Source organism: Leptosomus discolor, chromosome 5 (assembly GCF_034619465.1).
Source record: "Leptosomus discolor isolate bLepDis1 chromosome 5, bLepDis1.hap2, whole genome shotgun sequence".
Classification (NCBI taxonomy): Eukaryota; Metazoa; Chordata; class Aves; order Leptosomiformes; family Leptosomidae; genus Leptosomus; species Leptosomus discolor.
Window position 1 is genome coordinate 26788548 of NC_141395.1, and position 22540 is coordinate 26811087.

Consider the following 22540-nt stretch of genomic DNA (forward strand, 5'->3'; position numbering starts at 1 on the left):
GCTTTGCAAAGTTGAAAGAATATACAGCTAAAGAATGCCTGAAGCACTTGTGCTGATGTTTAAAAATTTTGATAAAGCATTCTCATATGGCATTCACATCATAATCTGAAATTTTTACGGGATCACCCTAGCTTCAGTATCTGACTTTCAATTTAATGTTTTTTAGACTATAAAGTTACAATTACAAATACTTGAAACTAAGCAACAAAAACACCCATTTTGTTGAGATCTTAATGGTTTTATTTACAAAATAAACAGTGTTGTCTTTCCAAAGGAAGAATTTAACAGAAAAACTCAATGCAATAGTTATAAAAAAAGTGGTACTGAAAATTTGAAAAAGTCTGATAAAATTTACAAATGCAAACTATCACTTTGTACAAAATCTTTTTTTTTTTCCAAGAAAGTTCAGTAATAGATTTTAAAATACAGTTTTAACAGCTCAGAAATGCATATTTATGTCAAAACCTGGTTAGGTATTATTTTCGCCTGTGTGGGGAATTATCCCTTCGTCTGTCCTCGGTCTTTCTGGATTCCCTGTACTTCTCTCTGTGTTTCTCTGAACCATTTCTGTATCGGTCATCTTGTTCTTCATCTCTCGGACTTGAATTGTTATGGGCTCGCTCTCTGGATTTTGATCTTTCTCTTCTTCTACTGTGATGTCCGTGATCTTTGCTCCCATGTCTGTAATTTTCATCATCAGACAAAGCAGCTCTTCCCTCTGCTTTCTTCGGTTTTGAATTACTGTGTTTATTTTCTAGATCCTTACTTCTTTCATGGTTTCTATCCTTTCCACTATGGTAACCATCCCTGCCATTGGACTCATCTCTGTGATGATATTTTGATACGTCATCCCTCCTGTATGATTCTCTCAAATTTCGGTGATTTCTTTCTGATTTGCTCTCAGTATCACTTCTTTCCTCTTGCTGCCTCCTTCCCACCTTCTTTTCAAGTGATTTTCTTTTCCTTTCTTGTTTTTTCCTAGAAACTTTATCATATTCTCTATTTTTCTTTTGCATTCTCTTTCTTCTGGCTTTAGGAACATCTGAAATTATAACAAATCATGAAAATAAGGCTGCATTTTAATTTACTATGTTAACTTGCTCAACTACATAGAAAGTTCTAGTGTTATTTTTTTGTCAGAAAACTTTCACAGGATGTATCTGGACAAAGGTTTCACAATAACGAGCTTTGATTTTATTGCTCCCCCCCACCCCTGAGTGTCTTATGCAATGGGGGAAAATTCACCCATTCTTTAATTGAGCAGGTACTGATTATTTTTAAATGTCTGTCTGCATTACAGGCTTTTTATTTTACATAAAGAGAAATTCTCCATAAAAGTGTGAACGGACTATCAAGCCCAAGACTAATTTCCACTTTTCCTCAGAGCCTCAGTATTCCTCAGTAACTCAGCTGTTATTAACACAAGAACCTCACATTACCAAAAGCAAGGTCACAATGCCTCACCCCAAAACCTTAAGAGTATACAAATAAGAAATTAGGGAATAGCCTAAAAAGAAACTTCCTCCTCAACTTACAAAAAAATCCCCAACAAACGTGCCCTTGAATGCAAAACACTACTAAGCAGTCATATCAGTGTTAAAATAGAGTAACTCACTAAATGGGAATCTGACAAGATCTGCAAACTTGTCGATCCAAGAAATTTTTTTGGTTATGTAAGACATGCTTTCATACTTGAAAAGATTTGAAATTCTATGTACTGACAGAACTCCAACAACCTTGCTTCCCCCCCTTCCCTCCCCCCGAGGTTAACTGCTTAAGAGGGAACAACTCAAATTTATACAGATGTGGCTGCCACTCACAAGTATCCATCAGCAGGCTTTTATCCCTTAGTTATCTGCAAGTGATGCCTGACTTCTGAGAACCTCTACCCACCATCATCCTCTTACTGACTTGATGCAAAAGACGAGGCATAGGCTGTAAAGTCATACATCAAAGCACTCTCACAAATAATTTTTTTTAGAAAGATCACTTTTCCCAGGCCATCCAGTCTCTTAAAATAATTTACTTTTCCAATTACCTCCTAGAAAAGCTTATCAGTCAATGGAGATTAAAAACAGTAGATGAAGAAAAAAAAAATCTCCAACAATATGCTCTCAGGAAACAGAAGCATGCTGAAGTGGCTTGAGATAGTGGTACTGCAGCAATGTAACAATAGCCCTCTGGCTCATTTTCAGGAGAAATAGTGACAGCTTTGTCAACAATTTAATATTAAAATTACTTCTGTATTTCTAAATACACAGTAGTGCTCATCTCAGTGGAAGAGGCCTTACTCTTCCAGTTTGCTCTTTATAAGCAACCTCTAGATTTCACTTGACAGTATTTATCAGTAACAGCCATTTAGAATAACCATTAATTCACCTTAATGTATTAACTATAGTATCATATCAGCTAACTGTTTCTAAACACCTTTTGAAAACTCCACAGCCATGAACTGATTTAATAGTACATCAAATACCTGAATTCTACAGCAGCTAACTAGTCTCGTGTCTGAACTAAGGCTTCCTGGCATTCCAATACAACACTATGATGGATCAATTCAGATGGATTTTAATACATTAAGTTTTATGAGCAGCGTTTTTCCTATTATTGTACATCCACCAGAACACAGAAAAAAAGACCTGAGAAAGTAAATACAAAGGAACAAGCTGCTTTGATAATAGACAAATTTCATCCCCTGCTGGACCTGTTTTGGTGGGAATGACCTCTCCAGAGCAGTGCTGGGCTGCACTAGCTAGTGAAGTTCCACACTTTAACTGTAAGGCAGCAGCCTCTAATTTAGCTGTATGCTCACTTTCTCAGTTTCTAATCAGCAAGTTTTCTATTTCCTCTTATACACTGCACTGTTAAAACACTGAAATACTGTAGCACATTCCTGTGAAAAATGCCTTTCAACTCTGCCAAGTTATTTTAAAGATTTAAAACGCTGCAAACACAGGAAGACTTGGAGTTATAACCAGTAATGGACCTCAATTAAGCGCACCATTAAAGAATGTAGTTAGGTCCAATTCGTGTTCTGATCATTGTATTTAAGTACAGAAGATCCATGGAAAAAAAAAAAGTGAAACCAGGCTGCAAAGACATCAAAATGCAAGTTTTAATGAAAGTGTTCCTGAATGGAGAAAGGACAAGTAGTAAAAGGGAAGGTCCTAAACTTAAAAGAAAACTAGTGTTCATACCAGCAGACTGTCGACTCAGTTGGTTTGTCACTAAGGACTTACCTCTCTGGTTCCTATCAAGCAGCTCAGCAGAGCTGCAGCTGTCTATGCCAGAGCCATCTGTCTCTCTGCTGAACCAACGCCTTCTCTGACCCTGTTTAACTGTGCCCTCCTCAAGTGCTTTGTCGTCATTAATGCGATGACACACAAATCAGACTTTGTACAGTAAGACTCCAAAGGAGAATAAAAATGCATTTCCAAAGCAGTAGCAGGTCACACTGCTTTTGTTTTATTAATCAACATTCTCATTTCAAAAGCACATAATAAATCAAACTAAACCTTGAATCAGCAAGCTTCCGTACTATAGAAAGTCATGCTGTGTTATCATCTGCTCATGTTATATACAACTGGGGAAGCTGCACACGCTAACTCATACTAGCATGTACTTTATAGTTTAAACAACGTTTATAGCACTTCATGTCAAAAAGAAGGTTCTACATCAGCAAGATGGTATAAGATGCTAAACACTAACTATAATGCATAAACCCACAAAATACTAAGTTGTCAGGAAAAGCAAATTCTTCCTTGGAGATTTCTCTACAGCCAAGAACCTTCACTACACAGTCTCTTCCTGAGGAAGAATTAGAAATGGAGACCCAAAAGGAGAACGAAATTTAAACACATTGCTAGAACTGAACAGTGTCATTTCTCACCCACAAAGAAGCACATATTTACAGGGAAGGACACAGGTAGTATAAAGATCACTCCATCAAGCCAAGCAAAAAATTTGTAGACATTAGTCTCTACAGTTCACCAGTAAGCATCCCACAGAGATTTTTAACAAGGAATGACTCTAATACTTCCATCCTCCACTAAAGTGAAGTGATAGTACTATGCAACAGGCATCAGCTGCGTAAGAGTCATCTACAAAACAATGCTCCTCAGATATTTAAGTCTCTAAAAATTGAACTCAGTTTTTCTAAATTCTAAAATAAATTTTCATGAGCAATATTTAATATGTTGAAACATTTAAGTTTAAAAAAAATGATTAGTTTTTAAAGCAGAGAAACTAGCACTGCCTATAGCTGATTTCTCCTCAAAACAAATATACATAGAAATAAATAGGTGTATAGAAGTAAATAAAAGAGAAGTAGTTATAGCTAGTGATTAAGTACCCGAGTCACTGCTGTTGTCACTGCTAGATGAGGAGTCACTGCTGCTGGATGACTCTGAGCTACTACTGCTGCTGTCAGAATCAGAATCTGAGGAAGAGTCTGTCTCTGAAGATGAAGAGGAATCTGATGACTCAACATCTTGTTTCTGTGTCATTATCATCTTTGGTGCGTTTTTAAGATGCTCCCGTAATTCATCCCTAATCAACGAAAAAATATATTTTTTTTTTCATATTTTTGTTGTTTCTGTTTTGGCAAGTGGGAGAGAAGGAAAGTAAGTATCAAATCAGAAAAGTGTTTCTCACGTTAGTCCTCCAAGGCCAATAGATGTGAAGAAATTGATGGCAAAGCGAGTGTTTCTTGGGTTATCCCGAGGCAATAATCCCTCAAAGAAAGGCTGCAATGTTCTGATGAAAACAAACATCTTAATTAAACACTATGCCAGCTTAGCACTAATTCTCACTGACATTAATAAACTGAAAAAGAAACTGTATGGATCTCCACAGAACAGCAAAACTCCCTTCATCCATTTTTCAATACTTTCATTGTTTATAACTGATGTACCTGATCAAAATGCTACTTAAAGACTTGCTCTTTTATGAAAACAAACTTCTTCACACACAGAGAATTACATACACATTGTCAGATCATGACAACAGAAAGCCTGATTTTGTGAAGCCCTGAAGAGACTTGTGAAATAGCAGTAGCCTGTGATAGCAAAGGATAATACTTGTTGACCAAAAAGTTCAAAGATCTAGGTACCTATGCTTAAATCCCATCAAACAGGGCCCTAAGTATAGTTTCAAGTTTAAGTTTACATGAGCTGAAGCATCTACTAAATTCTTCGTCTTACATAGAAGAAATCCCAACTTACAAAAAATAGCTCAAACAACTGAAAGGAACATTGCCAGAATGCAATGCATTAAATCGCACGCAGGCTTGAAAGAATGTGTTCCTACCACTACACTTAATGGATAAACAACTAATCCTAGAAAAATTGTTATTATTAGTTATGCGCTCTTTTCCTAAGTTTTGTCAGAAAAAGAAGCCTCAGTAAAGTTTTATTATACAGCCATATAGCTGACAATACATAAAAATAAAGTTGCAGTTCAAAAATTCTTATCCAAGCTGAATATCGTCGGGGAAAAAAGATACAAGATACATCTTGCCAACAGTCATGCACATACTTGAACCCAAATTGATGGTAACACAGCTTCATGGGACTCTTTGCGATGACTAAATCTATACATGAACTTATTCTTGAAGTACTGCAGCTACAGAATAGCAGTCTTAGTTGAACTTGAAAACAGGGCTCCTATCTGTACTTTTTCAGATAAAGAAACTAATTAAAATCACAGTTTTGAAAATAAAATTTCAACTTACTCATCTTTTAATCTTGCATTTAGATTGGGAAGTCCCATATATTCACTGAGTTCCTGAAAGAATATTTTGACAAAAATTCTACTGGAGGATGTGGTAGTTTCTTCACTCAGTATTATGCATTCAAGGACCTGAAAATATTTAGAAATACATTTAGAAAAAACCCTCAAATATACATTCTTTTATTTATTTTAAAATCTTTTGTCCTCCTGAAGTAACTACTAAAGATTGATATTTTTTTTTCCCCTTCAAGAACGTAAACCCTGTAATTCATAATCAAGACTTTCTTCCTCAAAAATTCTTTTCTAACACCTGGGAGCAGTTTCTGATCATAGCTATGCTAGTAATTCTTTAAGGGTTTATTTTATGCAGGAAAGCTCCATAAGAGAAAATCAGGTGTGTGAACTTCTGGGAAGTTACAGATTTGGGAATTTAACTTCTAAAGAGGTGAAACATTTGGGCTGACTTGTGTGTGCCTGAAGAACGACAATTAGACTAAGCTGTGAAACAAGAATTAAACAGTATGAAAAGAGAAGTTACCTTGGTACTTATTTCTTCATTTTTAATGTTACTTAGTAACACCTCAAAATGCAAGATTGCTTTTATTTCTTTGGCACTTGTATCACAAAATGACAGAATTTTTACATTTCTTCTAATTCTATAAAACTTTTAATTTAATAGGTAAAGATAATTTTAAAAGGTTTCTTTAGGCTTGTTTTCTAGACACAGTTCTGCTATTTACATTGCTGATTACAAGTAGTAGATTTTAATCAACCAATTCCAGCTCAGCTCCATAAAACAACATCTTAAATCAACTACTTAAGAATGGACGAGGGAGGATGATTATGCACAGGGGACAGAAAGAGGAGATGGAGCAACACAGAACTGTTTAACAGTGTCTGAGAAGATACTTAAAATAATCCACTTTGCTACAAATACAGGTAGCTTCAAACTGTACAATAAATACTAAAAGTAACGTATTATAGATTATTTCTGAATACTGGAGATTAATTATTGAAAAAAATCTAGGACAATAGCCATTTTTACTTACACTCCAGGGAACTGAATCAGTGTACAGTAGATGAGCAAACATCTTGGCAACATTCCTCAGTTTGTTCGTTTCCAAACGATGAATGGTATCATATTGTTCTTTGAAAATAGCTTCAAAGGATTCCATATATTCTTTTTTTAACATGCAGAAACGCTGAGACAACATTGCACAATTTCAACAACCAGATTAAACAAAACATTAAACATGCAAATAACCTACATGTAAGTGACATAATGGTGCAAATATTTACTGCAAGATTTTCCTTTTAAACAACCCTTGGAGGAGATACATTCTGTTGCTTTCAGCCATTTGTCAGAACAAGAAACTCATCTGCATTGCAAAGTAGTAATTATCAACTTTGAACTACAGCAAATTATCCAGCAATTTCTTCTACTTCTGTACATCCAGGATTTTACCTGATGTAACCCCATCAAATGTAACTTTTTTCATGACATCACTGAATGACTATTTAAAATTAGAGAGGCAGCAGGGAAGAGAGGTAAGGCATTTTGGACATAAACATTCCAAAGAACACAGAAATTAACATTTTTATTCTACTGAATGTGTAGATTCACATAGTTAGTGCTTTGTAACTGACTGTCAGTAGAAGAATTTCCTCAAACACTGGATAAAAAATACAAATGGAAAAACCCACTCCCTTTCAGCATAACTAGCTCCCTTGAGAAGACAAGTATTTTATCTGAACTAGTCAGATCTGTCAATACCATAGATAGGGAAAACTTAACTAAGAAATAGCTGCAACTAAATTAGCAATTAGTTACACAAAACCAAAGAGCTTAGCTGTTTACTGAAAAACAAACAAACAGAAAACCACACCCCGAGCCCCAGGACAGTACGCATTTAGTCTTGTGCTCTAAATAAAACCTACTAAGCAGCTTTGAACAAAGTGGTAAAATACAAGAGTCCCCAGAATTAATCTTCAGCACTGTAAAAAGGATATTTTCTAGTAACTCCTAATACTTTCACCTCTTTTTAGTACCATTCCTTTACCACTGATTTATTGTTCTACCATAATGAGAAAAGAGGGAGGCAAAAAAGCAACAATATAAAAAGAAAATTAGTTCTCTCATTCTGCATTCACCTCGCTTATTACAATCAAAATGTTAATTCAATCCACTAATACAACCAATCAACTAACTTAACCATTTTTCAGAACGATAAAAAAGACTATTAGTTTTATTTATCCATTAAAACTTACGTTTGACACACAAAAGATAGAGTAAACCAATGAAATTATCTACCATAAAGTGTAAAACCTGAAAACAGAACTCACCCCTGCCAGCAACCCAAAGAATTTCTCATATGTTCTTTGCTGAGCACAGCAGTCAAGTATCATATTGCAGAGTTCTTTCTGGTTTAAGAAAAAAAAAAAAATCTCTAGGTAAATTCACTGTAGCAGCAAAACATACCATTACTAAGTACCAAAATATTGAAGAAAGCCTTACGTGGATATAAGCTTTAAAATGAGCACTTACATAAAATTTCAGTGGCAATGTCAGTAATTTTCTGAATGTCTCATGTTTTAGAAATTATCTGGGACACAAATATGAACTTTTGCCATTCAAATTTCCTCTTCTGCTTAAACTAAAATTTATGAGTTAACACACTGTACATTGACCCAAAAAAGGTCAAAAGTAATTTACAAATGGACTTTACTGCAGTGCAAAAAGGAGGTGTAAGATAAAAAGGGAAGGTTTTGAGTAGGTTTTTTTGTGGTTTGGGTTTTTTTTTGTGGTTTGGTTATTTCAGTTTTTGTTTTATTGGGTGGTTGTTTTTGTTTTGTTTTGAATAGCACCAATCCCTGCATTCATAGAAAATGAAGATTCTTTGCAACTTCCAAACACCAAAATGGCTTACAGACAAGCCATTTGTAAGCTCAAATACAACACGCATGCTTAGCAGCTTATTTTCAAAATCAGAAGTTCTGTAGATTTTGGTATATATTAACATCTTTAATTATTCAGCCATAACTTTCACGACAAGCTCTGCTTACCATAAGCAAGCAGAAGGCAGTGTTTCAGTGCAATTGCTTCAGCAGAGAGGCCTGAGGGTGATGTACAGAAAGACTAAACTCAACCTTGGAAGGCCAATGTGCCTTGACTTCCTCTATAACCAAGAGAGTGAGAGGAACTTTTCTAGAGAAGCTGTTTTAGGCCCATGTTCCGAATCACCCTCTTGTCCTAGGTTACAGTGTAAAATGTGCCAAAAGGAAAAAAAAAAAAAAAAAAAAGGTATTCTATTACCTTTTGAGACCAGGTGGGGCGGTGCTCCCTGCCTCCCCCCCTCTGGACTATCTCCTGTTACTGGGCACAACAGTGCCTTATCGCCTGACCCATCGATAACTCGCTCCTGGACTATCCCCTGTTAATGGCCCATCAAGGAACTGCCTCACGACTCCCCATCCCATTGTGAGATGCTCCGCCCGGGGGGAAGGAGCCAAGCAGTCCATGCCAAATAAAAACGGAGATTTTGAACACCCTAGCAGCCTTCTTCCACTGGATTCCCAGAGGAGCTTTTCACCCCACTGGAGTTCCAGAGGACAAGAGCTACCTACCTACCACTAGACCTTCAGAGGAAGACCAGACTCTTTTACCTGATCGCTGCTTCAACAGAACTACATCCATGGCTTCAGAAGGACTGCAGCCAGCATCTTATCGGACTGCTACTGCCACCCTAACAGGGTGTCAGGTTGTATTTCTGACTCTGTCAGTGTAAACCAGTGGGTTGTTTGTTTTTCCCTGCCTTATGTTATATATATATATAACACCTGTCTCCATGGTGGATGTGGATGTAAGTACCAGCTACAGCAGTTCTGCAGGAGATGCTCTCCCTCCATTGATACCAACTATCTAGAACAGTTAGTCCCAATCTTCGTGGAATACAGGTTGTCTGGCTCCCTTTCTCCTTGCTCCCCAATACCATCAACCCAAGACCATTATCGAATCACCCTCTGGCAGCTACCTCCTCCTATTCTTTCACACACACCAAACCAAGAACCAGATGGAAACACACATGGGTGAATTCTGCTTTGTACCTCGCCTCTGGGACCAGAGCCCTTCATCGGCTGAGAGCAGTGATCCAGGCAAGCAAGCATACAGGAGTATAAAAACAAACTTACTCCTCCGACCTACTATGTATATTACAGGTTTTAATACAGCTATGAACTGGTTCAGGGCACTTTTTGAAATATTAAAACAAGTGAAGCAAACATTTTTATATAAATTAAGAGCCATGAAAGGACGACAGTTTTTCCCCATCAACTGGTTTGTTTTGGGTTTTTTTTTTTTTTGAAATTATTTTCTCATAAGACCAACTCCATAGGAAAAAGCAATCCATGTCATTCCCAAATAGGTTTCTGGCTGTCAGCCATGTAACTTTCACGAGTAGTTTAATTTCTCTTTAAACTGACAACACTCCCATAAAAAATATTGGATAATTTCAAGCATTTTGTCCTCTTGTATCTTACACCAGTTTATGTAACATACACCATATTTCATATTCTCCCACTTGTGCCATGCTGCCAAGCATGTATTCTGAAAAGAAACATTCTGCCCATCATAAAAACTCAAAATAAAAAGCCAACCATGCTGAACAAGAAAAACATACCCCCTCCAAATAAGGATGCAGTAATGTATCAAACTTACAGATGTGTTTAAAGGCACTCCTTTCAACCCTGTCACGCTGTGTTAGTGTGATGTATTAAAATGCATATTAACTTTTTATATTATCCTGTTTTACAGTAATGCTGCCATTAATCAGTTTTTAAACAATAAAAAGGGTAAAGTGCTGATGCCACTGCTAATAACATCAGCAAGACTTGAAAAAACAAATTACTTTTCTTCCTCATCTTAAATGCAATTACAACATTGGTATCCCCTGTGGTTTACAGTAATTAAATATTTTAACATTTTAATTAAATATTACAATGATTTTTAGGAGGGTATCTTGAATAACCACACACATGAAAATAGATTTGCCCACAAAGACAAAGCGCGTAGATTAAACAACTCGAGGTTAGGTCTAGAGTAACTGTCTTCCAGATTAAAAATTAACAAACTTTAAAATTATTTAATTATTTTTTGAAAGCTGTGACAAGTTCACATGGCAATTCTAGCTTCATTTATAGCTTTAAAGGTTAGTTCACTCATTTCTCTACTCCCAATGATAACCCTTATGGTGATGGTTATGGCAGGAAGAGCCTGTGGTTTCTAGTCCATCACTTGGTTTAAAGAACGCAGTGAATTTGTTTACCAATTTTACAGACAATTTATATATTTTGTTGTTCAACAGTTTCCATATAATGCTCAACAAGTGACTATACAGAGCTATCAGATCATGAAGTAAAACGCTTTGAAAATATCTGACATCCTATAGAGACACTGAGTGATTTTTGTAAAGATCTTTAATTCATTACTGTATCATGGAAAAAAACTTCCTGAAACTTCCAGAAGGCAAGCAGAACGCTTCCTCTAAATACACTGCATTTCTTACAGTTCTTCCTAAACATTCCCTACTAGCTCTTACCCAAACAGTAAAACGGTTTAGATGGACCACGGGTCAACATAACATGGCAAATACTATCACACGTTTAAAGATGCTAAAGGGTAAACAAGGAAAAGACAGAAAAATTGGACTTGCTTATTTCCCCAGCTTTATCATTTTAAAAAAACAAACACACCCTGCCCACTCTATATTCTCTCAGCTTCACACAAATTCTGTGTTCACTGCAGACAAAAGAGCTAAAGCAACTCAGCTTTCTCACTCCCTTCTGATCATAGTTCCTTTTTACACTTAGTACATTTTTTTCCCATTTCTTCCCTTATTTTTCATTTAAGATTTGCATTTAGCTAAGACTGCAACTTCAGAGCTGCCCCACAAACTGCCTCCAAGAGGAGGTCTCCCTCTCCCTTCCCTAGCTGGAAGGGATGCAATTTCTACATCCTCTCCCTCGCCAGCCACACAGCTCTGTTCCATCCATTGCATACACAAGCTGAAGAAACCATGAGACATCCCCGCCCTGTAGGCTAATGCAGCTTCTTAAAATATAGGACTACCAGTGCCAGCACTTGGTTTCTACAATCATACAAGGAACTAAAGGAATTGATTTGCTGGAAGCAAACCTTGTAAAGGTTTAAAACAACGTGAAACTGGAAATGCGTGAAATTAGTGCCTTGGGTTTTATACACTTGCGCTGCTTTCACGGATGCGACATTTTTCCTTTTTCTTATTTCAGCTGAAATGTATTGTACTTCTGCTTACTACCTTAAAGCTTTCTCTACTGCTGCATATTTTAACGTGTGTAACCATCTCATGTGCTTCTTTTTTCCAGCATCTCTCCTCCTTATTCAAACAACCACTTAGAGACAAGACTGGCAAAGTTATGGAAGGTGCTTCAGTAGCAGGCGGCCTCTTGACAAATTACATGCAGTGCTGTCGCCAGCTACTATACTGTCTCCGGGTCTGTCCTATGTTTGGTCAGCTAACGGTCCTTCTAAACTTTCATTATCCCTTTATTTACCACTTTTTACCTGAGCTTGTTTTATGTTTAGAGCAACGCATGCTTAAAGCTGAATATGGTTATCAAATATCTTGTACAAATGAGACCTACAACATTTTACATAGCAATTATTAACCGGATATAAGGATAGATACATTTTTAATCATGTTGCTACAAGTCTGCAACACACACAGAAGAGTCTAGTGAAATATCACGGTATCTGCTTCCACGTGAAGACAAGACATGCAAAACTTGAAGTGATGCCACTGAGGTAACCTGAGCAATTCCATTTCCTTAGGTTAAATATACACATACATGTTTGGAAGACCAAAGTCTAGTCAGAATTCTAGCAGATGCCTGTTATCAGTAACACACAAATACAGCAAAATTCTGTATGTCTTCTATACCTTCATTTTGTAGACATCAACATATATCACAACATACACAGAAAAGGCAATGAGCTTCCCAATTACATAACAGAACTAGCTATTTTTACCTCATTAGTATCTTTAATGTCATAAAGATATGCCATTTTAGAAAACTTTATTTTATGCTTATTTTAACGTACTATTTTAATGTAAATACCACCTGCCACATTTACAAAGCACATGCAGCCTATTTTCCAAAAAGTACAATTAAACTTTAAGCAGTCAGAATAGTTGAAAATTAGAATCATAGAATGGTTTGGGTTGGAAGGGATCTCAAAGATTATCTAGTTCCAATCCCCCTGCCATGGGCACGGACACTTTCTACTACACCAGGTTGCTCAAAGCCCCATCCAGCCTGGCCTTGAACACTTCCAGGGAGAGGGCAGCCACAGCTTCTCTGGGCAACCTGTTCCACTGTCTCACCACCCTCATAGTAAGAGTTTCTTCCTAATAGCTAATCTAAATCTACCCTCTTTCAATTTAAAACAGCTACCCCTCATCCTATTGCTACATTCCCTGCTCAACAGTCCCTGCCCACCTTTCCTGTAGGCCCCCTTTAAGTACTGGAAGGCCCCTAGAAGGTCTCCCCAGAGCCTTCTCTTCTCCAGGCTGAACAATCCCAACTGTCTCAGCCTGTCCTCATAGGGGAGGTGCTCCAGCACCCTCATAATCTCTGCAGCCCTCCAGAAAAGATGTGGCTCCAACAGGTCCATGACTTTCTTGTGCTGGGGGCATCCAGAGCCGAACACAGTGCTGCAGGTTGGGGTCTCACCAGAACAGAGTAGAGGGGAGAATCATCTCCCTCAGCCTGCCAGCCACACTTCTCTTGATGCAGCCCAGGATGCAATTGGCTTTCTGGGCTGCGAGCGCACATTGCTGGCTCATATTCACTCTTTCATCCACCAGCACCCCCAAGTCCTTCCCAGGGCTGCTCTCAATTCAGTCATCGTCCAGCCTGTATCTGTGCTTGGGATTGCCCTGACCCAGGTGCAGGACCTTTCACTTGGCCTTGCTGAACTTCATGAGGTTCACACAGGCCCCCCTCCCCAGCCTGTCCAGGTCCGTCTGTATGGCCTCCCTTCCCTCCAGCATGTTGACCGCACCACACAGCTTGGTGTTGTCAGCAAACCCGGTGACAGTGCACTCGATCCCACTGTCTATGTCACCAACAAAAATGTTAAACAGCACCAGTCCCAATACCGACCCCTGATGAACGCCACTCGCCACTGGTCTCCATTCAGACATTGAGCTGTTGACTATAACTCTTTGAGCGCGACCATCCAGCCAATTCTTTATCTCAGTAAGAGATGAAAAATTTAAACTTATTAAAAGTTAAGAGCATATGATTAAAATATTCTTGTCTAATAGACAGCATGTATTTAAAGAAATACTTTTTAAAACTTAAGTTGTGTTTCTGGGACTTCATCCCATATAGGTATGGTTTAAAAGACCTCTTTTAATCCATTACTAATTATTTCAAGTAGTATTTTGAATAATCTATCTACATGTTCAAATGCTTTCTCCTGTCAAAGCTCAGCCCCTTTGTGTGATCCACAAGTAAGCCCTATTCCATCCTTCAGGTCATTAAAGAAATCTCAGGATAGCCAAAGCAACCAGATCATTCACACCTACCAAACTATTTAGAAACTGTTTTCAATTTTAAATACGTAATCTACATTATTACCTAGAGAAAATGAAAGAGAGTAAACTGGTACCACTAATAGGTCTTTTCAACTTTTAACTCAATACCCAGATTCTGCCCCTGTATGTGCATTTCCTGATGTTCTGTACCTTCAGGGATTACACTAAGGTCAATGGCACTGTGTGTTACACAAATTAAAGCCACTGAAGACGCAAGACCTTGTCTATCAAAAATATATATCCTAACTATAGAGCGTTCAGAAGCAGGTTTGGGTTTTTTCTGATGTTGTAGTCTTCTGAGGCTCCATATATGTGAAAACTAGGTCAAAAATACTATGTAATTTGTAAAAACTTTGATTAGTGTAAACTGACCAGACAGTAACATAATATAAACAAGTATACAAATCACCACTTTGACTTGAAAAATGTCAAATTTCTAGGAGTGTGGACCCACTTTAAACTCAAGGCTACTGGTAACACTAGTAATTCCTTCCTTTCTTCAACACCGGTTGAATACTCCCGAGGAAGAGATCTCAGATCGCTTTTCAACTTGTGATCTACACACCTCTGGCACCAAATATACTATTGCCATTTTAAAGATACAATTCACAAGCCATATAAGCTAATCTATGCATCTTATGTACTGAATATACACTCTGTAAATTGATAGACTGTCAAAAGTATCCCCAGGATCATTTACGTTACAAATAACTAGTCAAACAGTTTAAGAAACTATGTCCTGTAGGTAGGGATTAGTTACTGCCCCTTGGATTAAGAAACAGCTGTAAGCACACACCACAAATGAAATCAGGCTGAGGGACAGCTTCTTTCAAAAAGTTTTGAAATATATTACAAACATTCAGCTATCAATGTTTTAAAGTATTTTTTAAAATAATATATTAATTACATATTATATTTCATATAAAATACAATAAATTGTTATTTTACTGTTATTTCTCATACTAAAACAACTGGAAATGCTTACTGACGCCTTAAACCAGGCTGATGTTCATATGAGCAGTTTGAGAATAAGATCATTCTGATTTTGATGGAACTTGCAGATTTAGGGCAATGCATTTGAAAATAAGTACAGCTAAATTCAATGAAAAATCTGAACTAAACGCTATGATAGTACAGGCTAAAATAGTATATAGTTCAGAAAATTAGGTGTATCCATGTCATCAGACTTACACTTCCAGACACTAACAACAGCGAAAAAAGCAGGGAAATAAGTTTATGCATTAACGGAACTCAAATTAAACACACTTTTAACTTCAATGTTGGAGTTACTGCTATGTACTACTTTTTTAATTGATAAATTATGAAAATTCATATTGATTCAGCATCTCAGGCCCACAAAAGGTTCTGCTTCAAAAGACAAGAAATCTACTGGAGGACGATCACTTTTTATAGGCAGCAGGAAGCCTGTGAACTAATCACCGTCCAGTTGCCAAAACTACCAGTTGCAATGCCCTACAATAACAAAGGAAACCTATGCATCTAGGAAATCATCAACTTCATCAGAACATAATTATCAGCTTTAGACGATCCCACTCTATACCAGTTTCCTGGACTACATTCTCACTGAATGTCAAGTCAAAATAAGTACTTCTGTTATCTTCAAGACTCGATGCATAAATAGCACAAGAGAGTCACTGACACCCCCACCCCTCCAACTAGGACTGTTTTAGGCAAGTGTGACACCATCCTGTAAAAATGAAAATGTGTCAAATGCATGCATAATTCTTTCACGAAGGCTGTGCCTACAGTAACTTTTCTCTTTTCAAGAAAAAAAAAAAAATACTCTGTGACCCACTACTTTTGTCTGGGATAACTGCATTGAAGGGCAGATATTCTTACAGAAGAGGCTCTAATTTAATTTAGCAAAGTTCCAAGCATTGCTGTATACAAGTTTAGTTCTCATCACAACCAAAAAAAAAAAAGGAACAAAAGCCTAAAAGCCAATCTCTTTTTTACGCATATTTTCAAAGAACAAGAACAATGTATGGTTGGTTGTTTTTTTAAGTTGGTCGTCCCCACCCCCCATGCCCTTGAGGGAGGCTGGGCATTAATGTAAGTCATTTCCCTTTCTGCTCTCAGCTTGAATGATGCCAAGAACATTTTTAAATTAAGTATTCTGTAGACAGTAGCATCTTTGAAAACACATGAACAAAACCTACATTTCTCATACATGTTTTCGTAAAGAAGGATCCATTCTCTAGCTAAGTAGTCGTCACTCCTGTCTAGATTTTGGTTACTGTGAGAATCCCCAACTCCTTTCCTTTCAACTAAAAATATTAGAAACTGAAGTGTACTCCTTCAAGAACAGAGACAACAAAAATCTGTTCCAGCAAAGCATGAAGTAAAATGCCTATTCCTGACATTTTAGTCAGGCATATTTGTTTGCTTTCCTCATAGTTTAGAAGCCAGAACAACTGGTAATACCATAGTCCTCCAACTACAGTTTTAATTTATTTAAATTTTCTTCTTTGGTAATGCACAGGATTAACGCAGCTTTAACATACATAATAACAGTACTTTTTAAAAAAGAGAAATAGTGTGCTCTGCCAAGACTGAACATATGCCCAAAGAAGCAACTGTAAGGACTGATTAGAACAGCTTCTCACAGGCTGTAGCACAAACTACAATAAAGCTTTTCAACTTTTGATCTGCAGGCTTCAGTTGGGTCTAAATAACACCAAGAAAAGCAAGCCTCCTCTTATTAAATTTACTACAAGAAGGAAGAATTTCAATTGTTCGAATTTTTTTTTCCTTAAAAAAAAGTCAGAAACCAACACACGAGAATTAAATCCTGAGTACCTGACTCACTTAAATACTACTACCTAATGCAGGAGAGCAGAACTAAGATACCAAAATGAGTCAAATCATCAACAAAAAAAGGCAATAAACCCCTTTGTGAAAGCTTAAGAATCCACATGGAAGAATACAGGGAACAAGAAAGTCCCAATGCACAAGAGACGCACGCAATTGTCTTCATATCTGAGTTACAGTAAAGACATTCACAGATGTGAAACAAAGGAAGCAGAGCATGCTAGGTCAGCAAGCGTCCACTTGGAAGCTACTCCTCAAGCAGGGATGTATGTCAGCTCAAAAGCTAGTAAAGAAGTAAGATTTAGAAGGTTTTCATACTGGACAAGAATTCAGAAGAGATGTCAGAAACAAAGAGGGGAAAAAAATAACAAATCCAAAAAAAAAAATCAGAAGCAGGAAGACAGCGATATCATTTAATCTGCTGAAGTTGTAAGAAACAGAGTAACAGGAAAAACAAAATTAATTTTTACAGGCTTTTAGTAACGTATTTGTGAAAAATTCTCATAATAGAACCGAGAAAAGTTACAACATTTTTTAAGAAGCACAGTGGTAGAACAAGAGAGGATCTATAAAACATCATGCACAGGGGATCTTGAAAATCATGGAAGACAGCGTGAAAAAGAATCAGGAAGAAAATTTGTGACAAAAGTTTCAAAATGGCTTTCAGACATTTATATTAAACAGGCAATATAAAACCAGAGAGGAACAACACTTTTGCTCATTTAAGGTAACTATGACATGGCAAAAAAGGATACAGACAGAAGAAACCTGAAAGCTTACAAAAAAAGACAAAGACAGAGAAACAAGAAAGTACATTGCTTACATCTATCAAGGATTAATAAAATACAGAAGAAAATGATACATTTTAGAAGATTTAGTTTTAAATGACTAAAGAAGGGCCCTTTGATGCAGAAGACAACTTTGAACATGCTGGAGCCACCTAAAAAATTATTAAAAAGGGTAAGAAACTGATGAACTGTAATCAGGAGGACAGTTTAAAGACAACGTACAGGTACAAGAAGCAGATATTGTATTTCCAGAGTCCTGGAGCAAAAATAAATTAGTAGGTCATGGAAAAAAAAAAGAAAAACTGGAAAACTGAAAACAAAAACTGCGCTTGTGAACCTGGAAAAAAAATATGGAAAGAAAAGGTGTTTTCTAGAGAAAGAAAAACAGGACACTGTAGTAGGCATACTTTTCACCCAAAAAAAAGGGGTGGGTAAAACTAAAGGATGAGGAGATGGAAATAAATGAGTATTTTGAGGATTTCGAGGAAGGAGAATATACAGCTGGAGACTAAAAATCAGATGGGAAATGGAAGATGGACATCTCTGTTTAACAGCACCATTTGCTTCTGAAAAAGCAGCATATCAGTTCAAGGCAAAACGAAAAATGGGTTCATCTCAAGTCAGAACACAACAATTTTAGGCTAGTAAATAATTAAAAAAAAAAAGACTGCCAACATTCCCCTCAGCACCCAGTACTAATCTGCAATGCCAAAAAGCAGTATTATGTTGTTGTATTCCGTAGATTATCCATTTGAACCTTAATCCTCTTTCTGCCAGTCAGAGCTGTGCGACAGATCCATTACTGGTATTAAGCACACAAACACTTGTGTTGCACAGCAGTTAACGTGACGCGCTAATCTGAAAATTCAACCACTGATAAAAACTGCTAAATATATTCCTGAACTCAGCCCTATTATCACACCAAAAATCTCTGCACATAAAGATTTCTGGTACAATTAACCTGCAAGAAAAGTTGTTAAAACTGTATTAGTCTCAAAACTGTTGTTCATGTCCGTCTTTAGGTTTTGAATGTTCTTATCTTTTAGACTGTATTTAAATGACAATTCACTACTCAAAACCTGTGGAAAATACATCTTAACAGAATTAAAGAAAGATGGTTTTATTAAGTCAAGCCTTCCAGAAGGAACATGAAGTTACCGTAAAATTAGACTTCATTTGAACAAAAATTTTGCAATAAGAATTTTAGTTTTCACCTGATTTTTAAGGAGTAGAAACTGCATTAAACAATACTTCAGTCAAACACTCTAGCACCTGCTTCTCATGGTAACCCCCTTTCGAACATGAGTTGACATAGAAAACGAGCTCCTACCTACAGGGTCTTCACTGTAAGAAACAGCCAACCATGACATCATCACCTCTCCTACACTTGATCTAAATTGCAGTTTTCTTACAAACATAAATAAACTTTGAAGATTCACCCAAAAGTTCAGCAAACATTTCAGGAACTTCTCAAGACTGGTTAAAGCTTTGAATCATAAAGTACAAAGACACAACATCCTGCAATACAGGTTGCTGAAGCTTTCAGTAAAACAAGACAAAACAAGACAAAAAAAGAAAGTGCTTTATGGCTAAAAAAATAATCCTTTGGTTTGTTTTGATAACGAAGGCAGTGGGAAGCAATTCAATAAAGGCTTCAATCAGAAGATATTAACCTGAAAGAACAAAGTATTATTTTCCGTGTTTAGATACTGGCAGTCAATTCAACTAGAAATTTCCTGCTGAATGCATTTAGTGTTTTATCCACACAGACACACTTGAGCCCCATAAACCCTCAAATAATTTTGTTGTCTATCTGGTTGTTCCTTTTACTCCCTCACTGATCAGGAAACCTCAGATTTTTTTTCTTTTTGCTCCCATAAACACTCCTCAAGAGCTGTAAGTCTATACACTGAGCAAGTCAAAGCTCTCACATGTTTGATTAAGGTGAAGTGAAAAGTAATGATGATTATCAGCAGGGAAAAAAAAAGAAATCAGCACAAAGATAACACCTCATGTGACTGACGACGCAGTTTTACAGCAGTTTTGAACCTTGAATTGTAGCAATTTCTACAACTAGCACTGAATCACAGGCTGATACTAATTTATTTTTATCTTTTTAGAGAGATATATACTTGCACAGACATACAAAATGCCAAAAACAACATTTCCGCATTTGTTTTAAAAGCATTTCATTCATAGCAATTACAGCTGAATCATAACTACATCACCTCAGATTCCTTTTTTTAATAGGGTGGTATGCTACCCAAAATAAATTATCTAAGCTTCACAAACCGTAATATTCAAATACACAAATTCTTACATATGTAGCAGTTTTCAAAGAATGCTATAAATTTTAATTAAGATAAATGACAAAATTTAATTAATTTTGAATTAAAACCTGTGATGCTTAGCGTATCTTAAACATTTTCCAAAGCACAAAGTGACAGGAAAGAATCTGTTCAAATGAGACATTAAGGGAACAAAGTAATATTGCCTAAAGACTTGACTAGACAGCTAGTGGGATATCATATCTTGTCTCCTCCAACCATTTGTTCTCTGAAGAGACATAAATGTCAGTGAAAACATTTCAGAGATTATAGTGCTGCCGGTTGGAAAGCTACTGTACTCTAAATTAGTTAGCACTGTATTTAACTGATTCCCAACAGTTCCATATACATTCAACTTACCCATACTGTCTTAAGTCTCAAAGTTGCTCTGAGACCTTTCCTACAAAATCAGGAGTAACAATTTCTGTGTTTGCAGTGCAGCAGGAAAAAAACCCCATGTTTGCACGTTTATTTTTGCATACAGTAACATTCATGTATTTTTAATTTGTGATTGACAGGGGAAATAGAAAGTTTCTCAAGATGAGACAGAAATAAAGCCCTTCACAGGATTATGTAATACAAAAAGCTTCATATTCAGTAAATTAGCACCCCATAAAGTACATGAAAAGTAACACCTTAAATTCATCTGTGTATGTCTGGTTATTTTTATTTGCAGCAAGCAAAGGATTCACATAAGCAAAAGAAAATAACCTGGCAGGAAATATTAAGGCAAATCTCAGAAATACCAAATAAAGTGGCGAAAGAAAAGCTACTTTTTTTTTTAATGCACCTAAGATTGACTAACAGGTTGGTTTCGTGCTTTTTTTTTTCTTCCCTCAGTAAATTTATTTTTTCTGAGTAGATCTTGCCCACAGAATAGTTAGTAATTAAAAGAGTGCAATGGTATTAAATACCAACAGCTAACTAGTTCTCTGGGCAGTTACCTACCAGGCAGTGTTACACAAGTTACATCTCCATTGTATGATCCAGCATGTATATTCTAGATTGTGATCTTTATTCTTTATAGTGGAATTATTTGCTGGAAAACAAGATTTTTTTTTTCTCTTTAGAATTTTGAGGTTATGCTTCACTGACAACTATAATCCAATGCATGCTTAGTATTGCATTTCACGCACAGAATTAGAGAATTAGATAAGAGAACACACAACAATCATCTGCATTCTTATTTTACTTCCATGCAAACTGCTTAGTACCAAAATAGTAGAACTGAAAAAAATAGGCAAACCAATTTCTGATTACTAGCCTAAACCAAGTTTTCAAAGAGCACCTAACTGTAGCTGATGTCCATTCACTAGTTACTATTATACTAATAAGATTACTTCTACACATAGTTTCAAATAAAGCAGAATACTGATAATTAAAGCCACAAGAAAATTAACAGCTCTCTCCAGTACAATTCTCATGATGATAGCTTACAGCTGACTGAAAATGTCTTTATGTAATTAAATAGGTATTTACCTTCTACCAGGATCTAGTATAAGTACTAGCTGAAGGACAGCTTCCTTTACTTGAAAACATACCAATTGTATTGATCTTACAGTGCCTGAAGACAAAACAGACTCTGACTGATGATCTCCAAATTACAACAAAGCAATCATACTTAAAACTGCTTTAATTCAATACACTGTATGTCAAAGAGGTCTATGAAAGCAACAAAACTACCCATTCTTTTAGCACTACACTAAATTTCAAGCCCCACTGATAAAGTCTACAGCTGCCTACAAACATGATCAACTCTGAGTTTGTTCAGAGACAGAGCTCTGAGAATGACTGCCTTGCTACAGTACTTTTGTCATACGATAAAAGTCTTAACAGTCCAACCAACAAACCTTTGCAAACGGACTACGAGCAAACATTTGGACTGCTTGACAGAAAGGTGCAATTGCATAAGACAAATGTCTTACGAAATGTGTCAGCCTATTTGCTCTAAAAGTTCTAAGACTCATTTTGAAGAACAGCTGTAAGGAACCACTCTCATTCAACTGCTTGCTATACAACTAGGTACCAGGAGAAGAGTAAGGATTCTAGATACTACCACAGTACTACTACTTAATAATGTTAGTAACACAAAAGATAAGAAGCAAGGCTTACAGTCTGACTTTCAGGAAAGTCCATCTTCAGCAATTTGTGAGCACATTCTTCAAAGTCCAAGCTGCAATAACAGAAAAAATACTTCTCATTATCTGTGCAATATACACTACACTGA

At 36.6% G+C, this 22540-nt stretch overlaps 1 protein-coding gene across 3 annotated transcripts in view; it reads right to left on the bottom strand.

Moving 5' to 3' along the window:
- Nucleotides 1–367: 367 nt before the first annotated feature.
- Nucleotides 368–22540, bottom strand: part of CWC22 (CWC22 spliceosome associated protein) — a 36142-nt gene continuing 13969 nt past the window's right edge. For all 3 annotated transcript variants that reach the window (XM_086465423.1, XM_086465422.1, XM_009959768.2), the window contains 7 exons: nucleotides 22426–22486; nucleotides 8074–8151; nucleotides 6780–6932; nucleotides 5732–5859; nucleotides 4654–4755; nucleotides 4352–4548; nucleotides 368–1042 (listed from right to left, as the gene is read on the bottom strand). In XM_086465423.1, coding sequence (XP_086321549.1) covers nucleotides 477–1042; nucleotides 4352–4548; nucleotides 4654–4755; nucleotides 5732–5859; nucleotides 6780–6932; nucleotides 8074–8151; nucleotides 22426–22486 — 1285 coding nt within the window. In that variant the 3' untranslated portion in view covers nucleotides 368–476. The remainder of the gene's footprint in view (nucleotides 1043–4351; nucleotides 4549–4653; nucleotides 4756–5731; nucleotides 5860–6779; nucleotides 6933–8073; nucleotides 8152–22425; nucleotides 22487–22540) is intronic.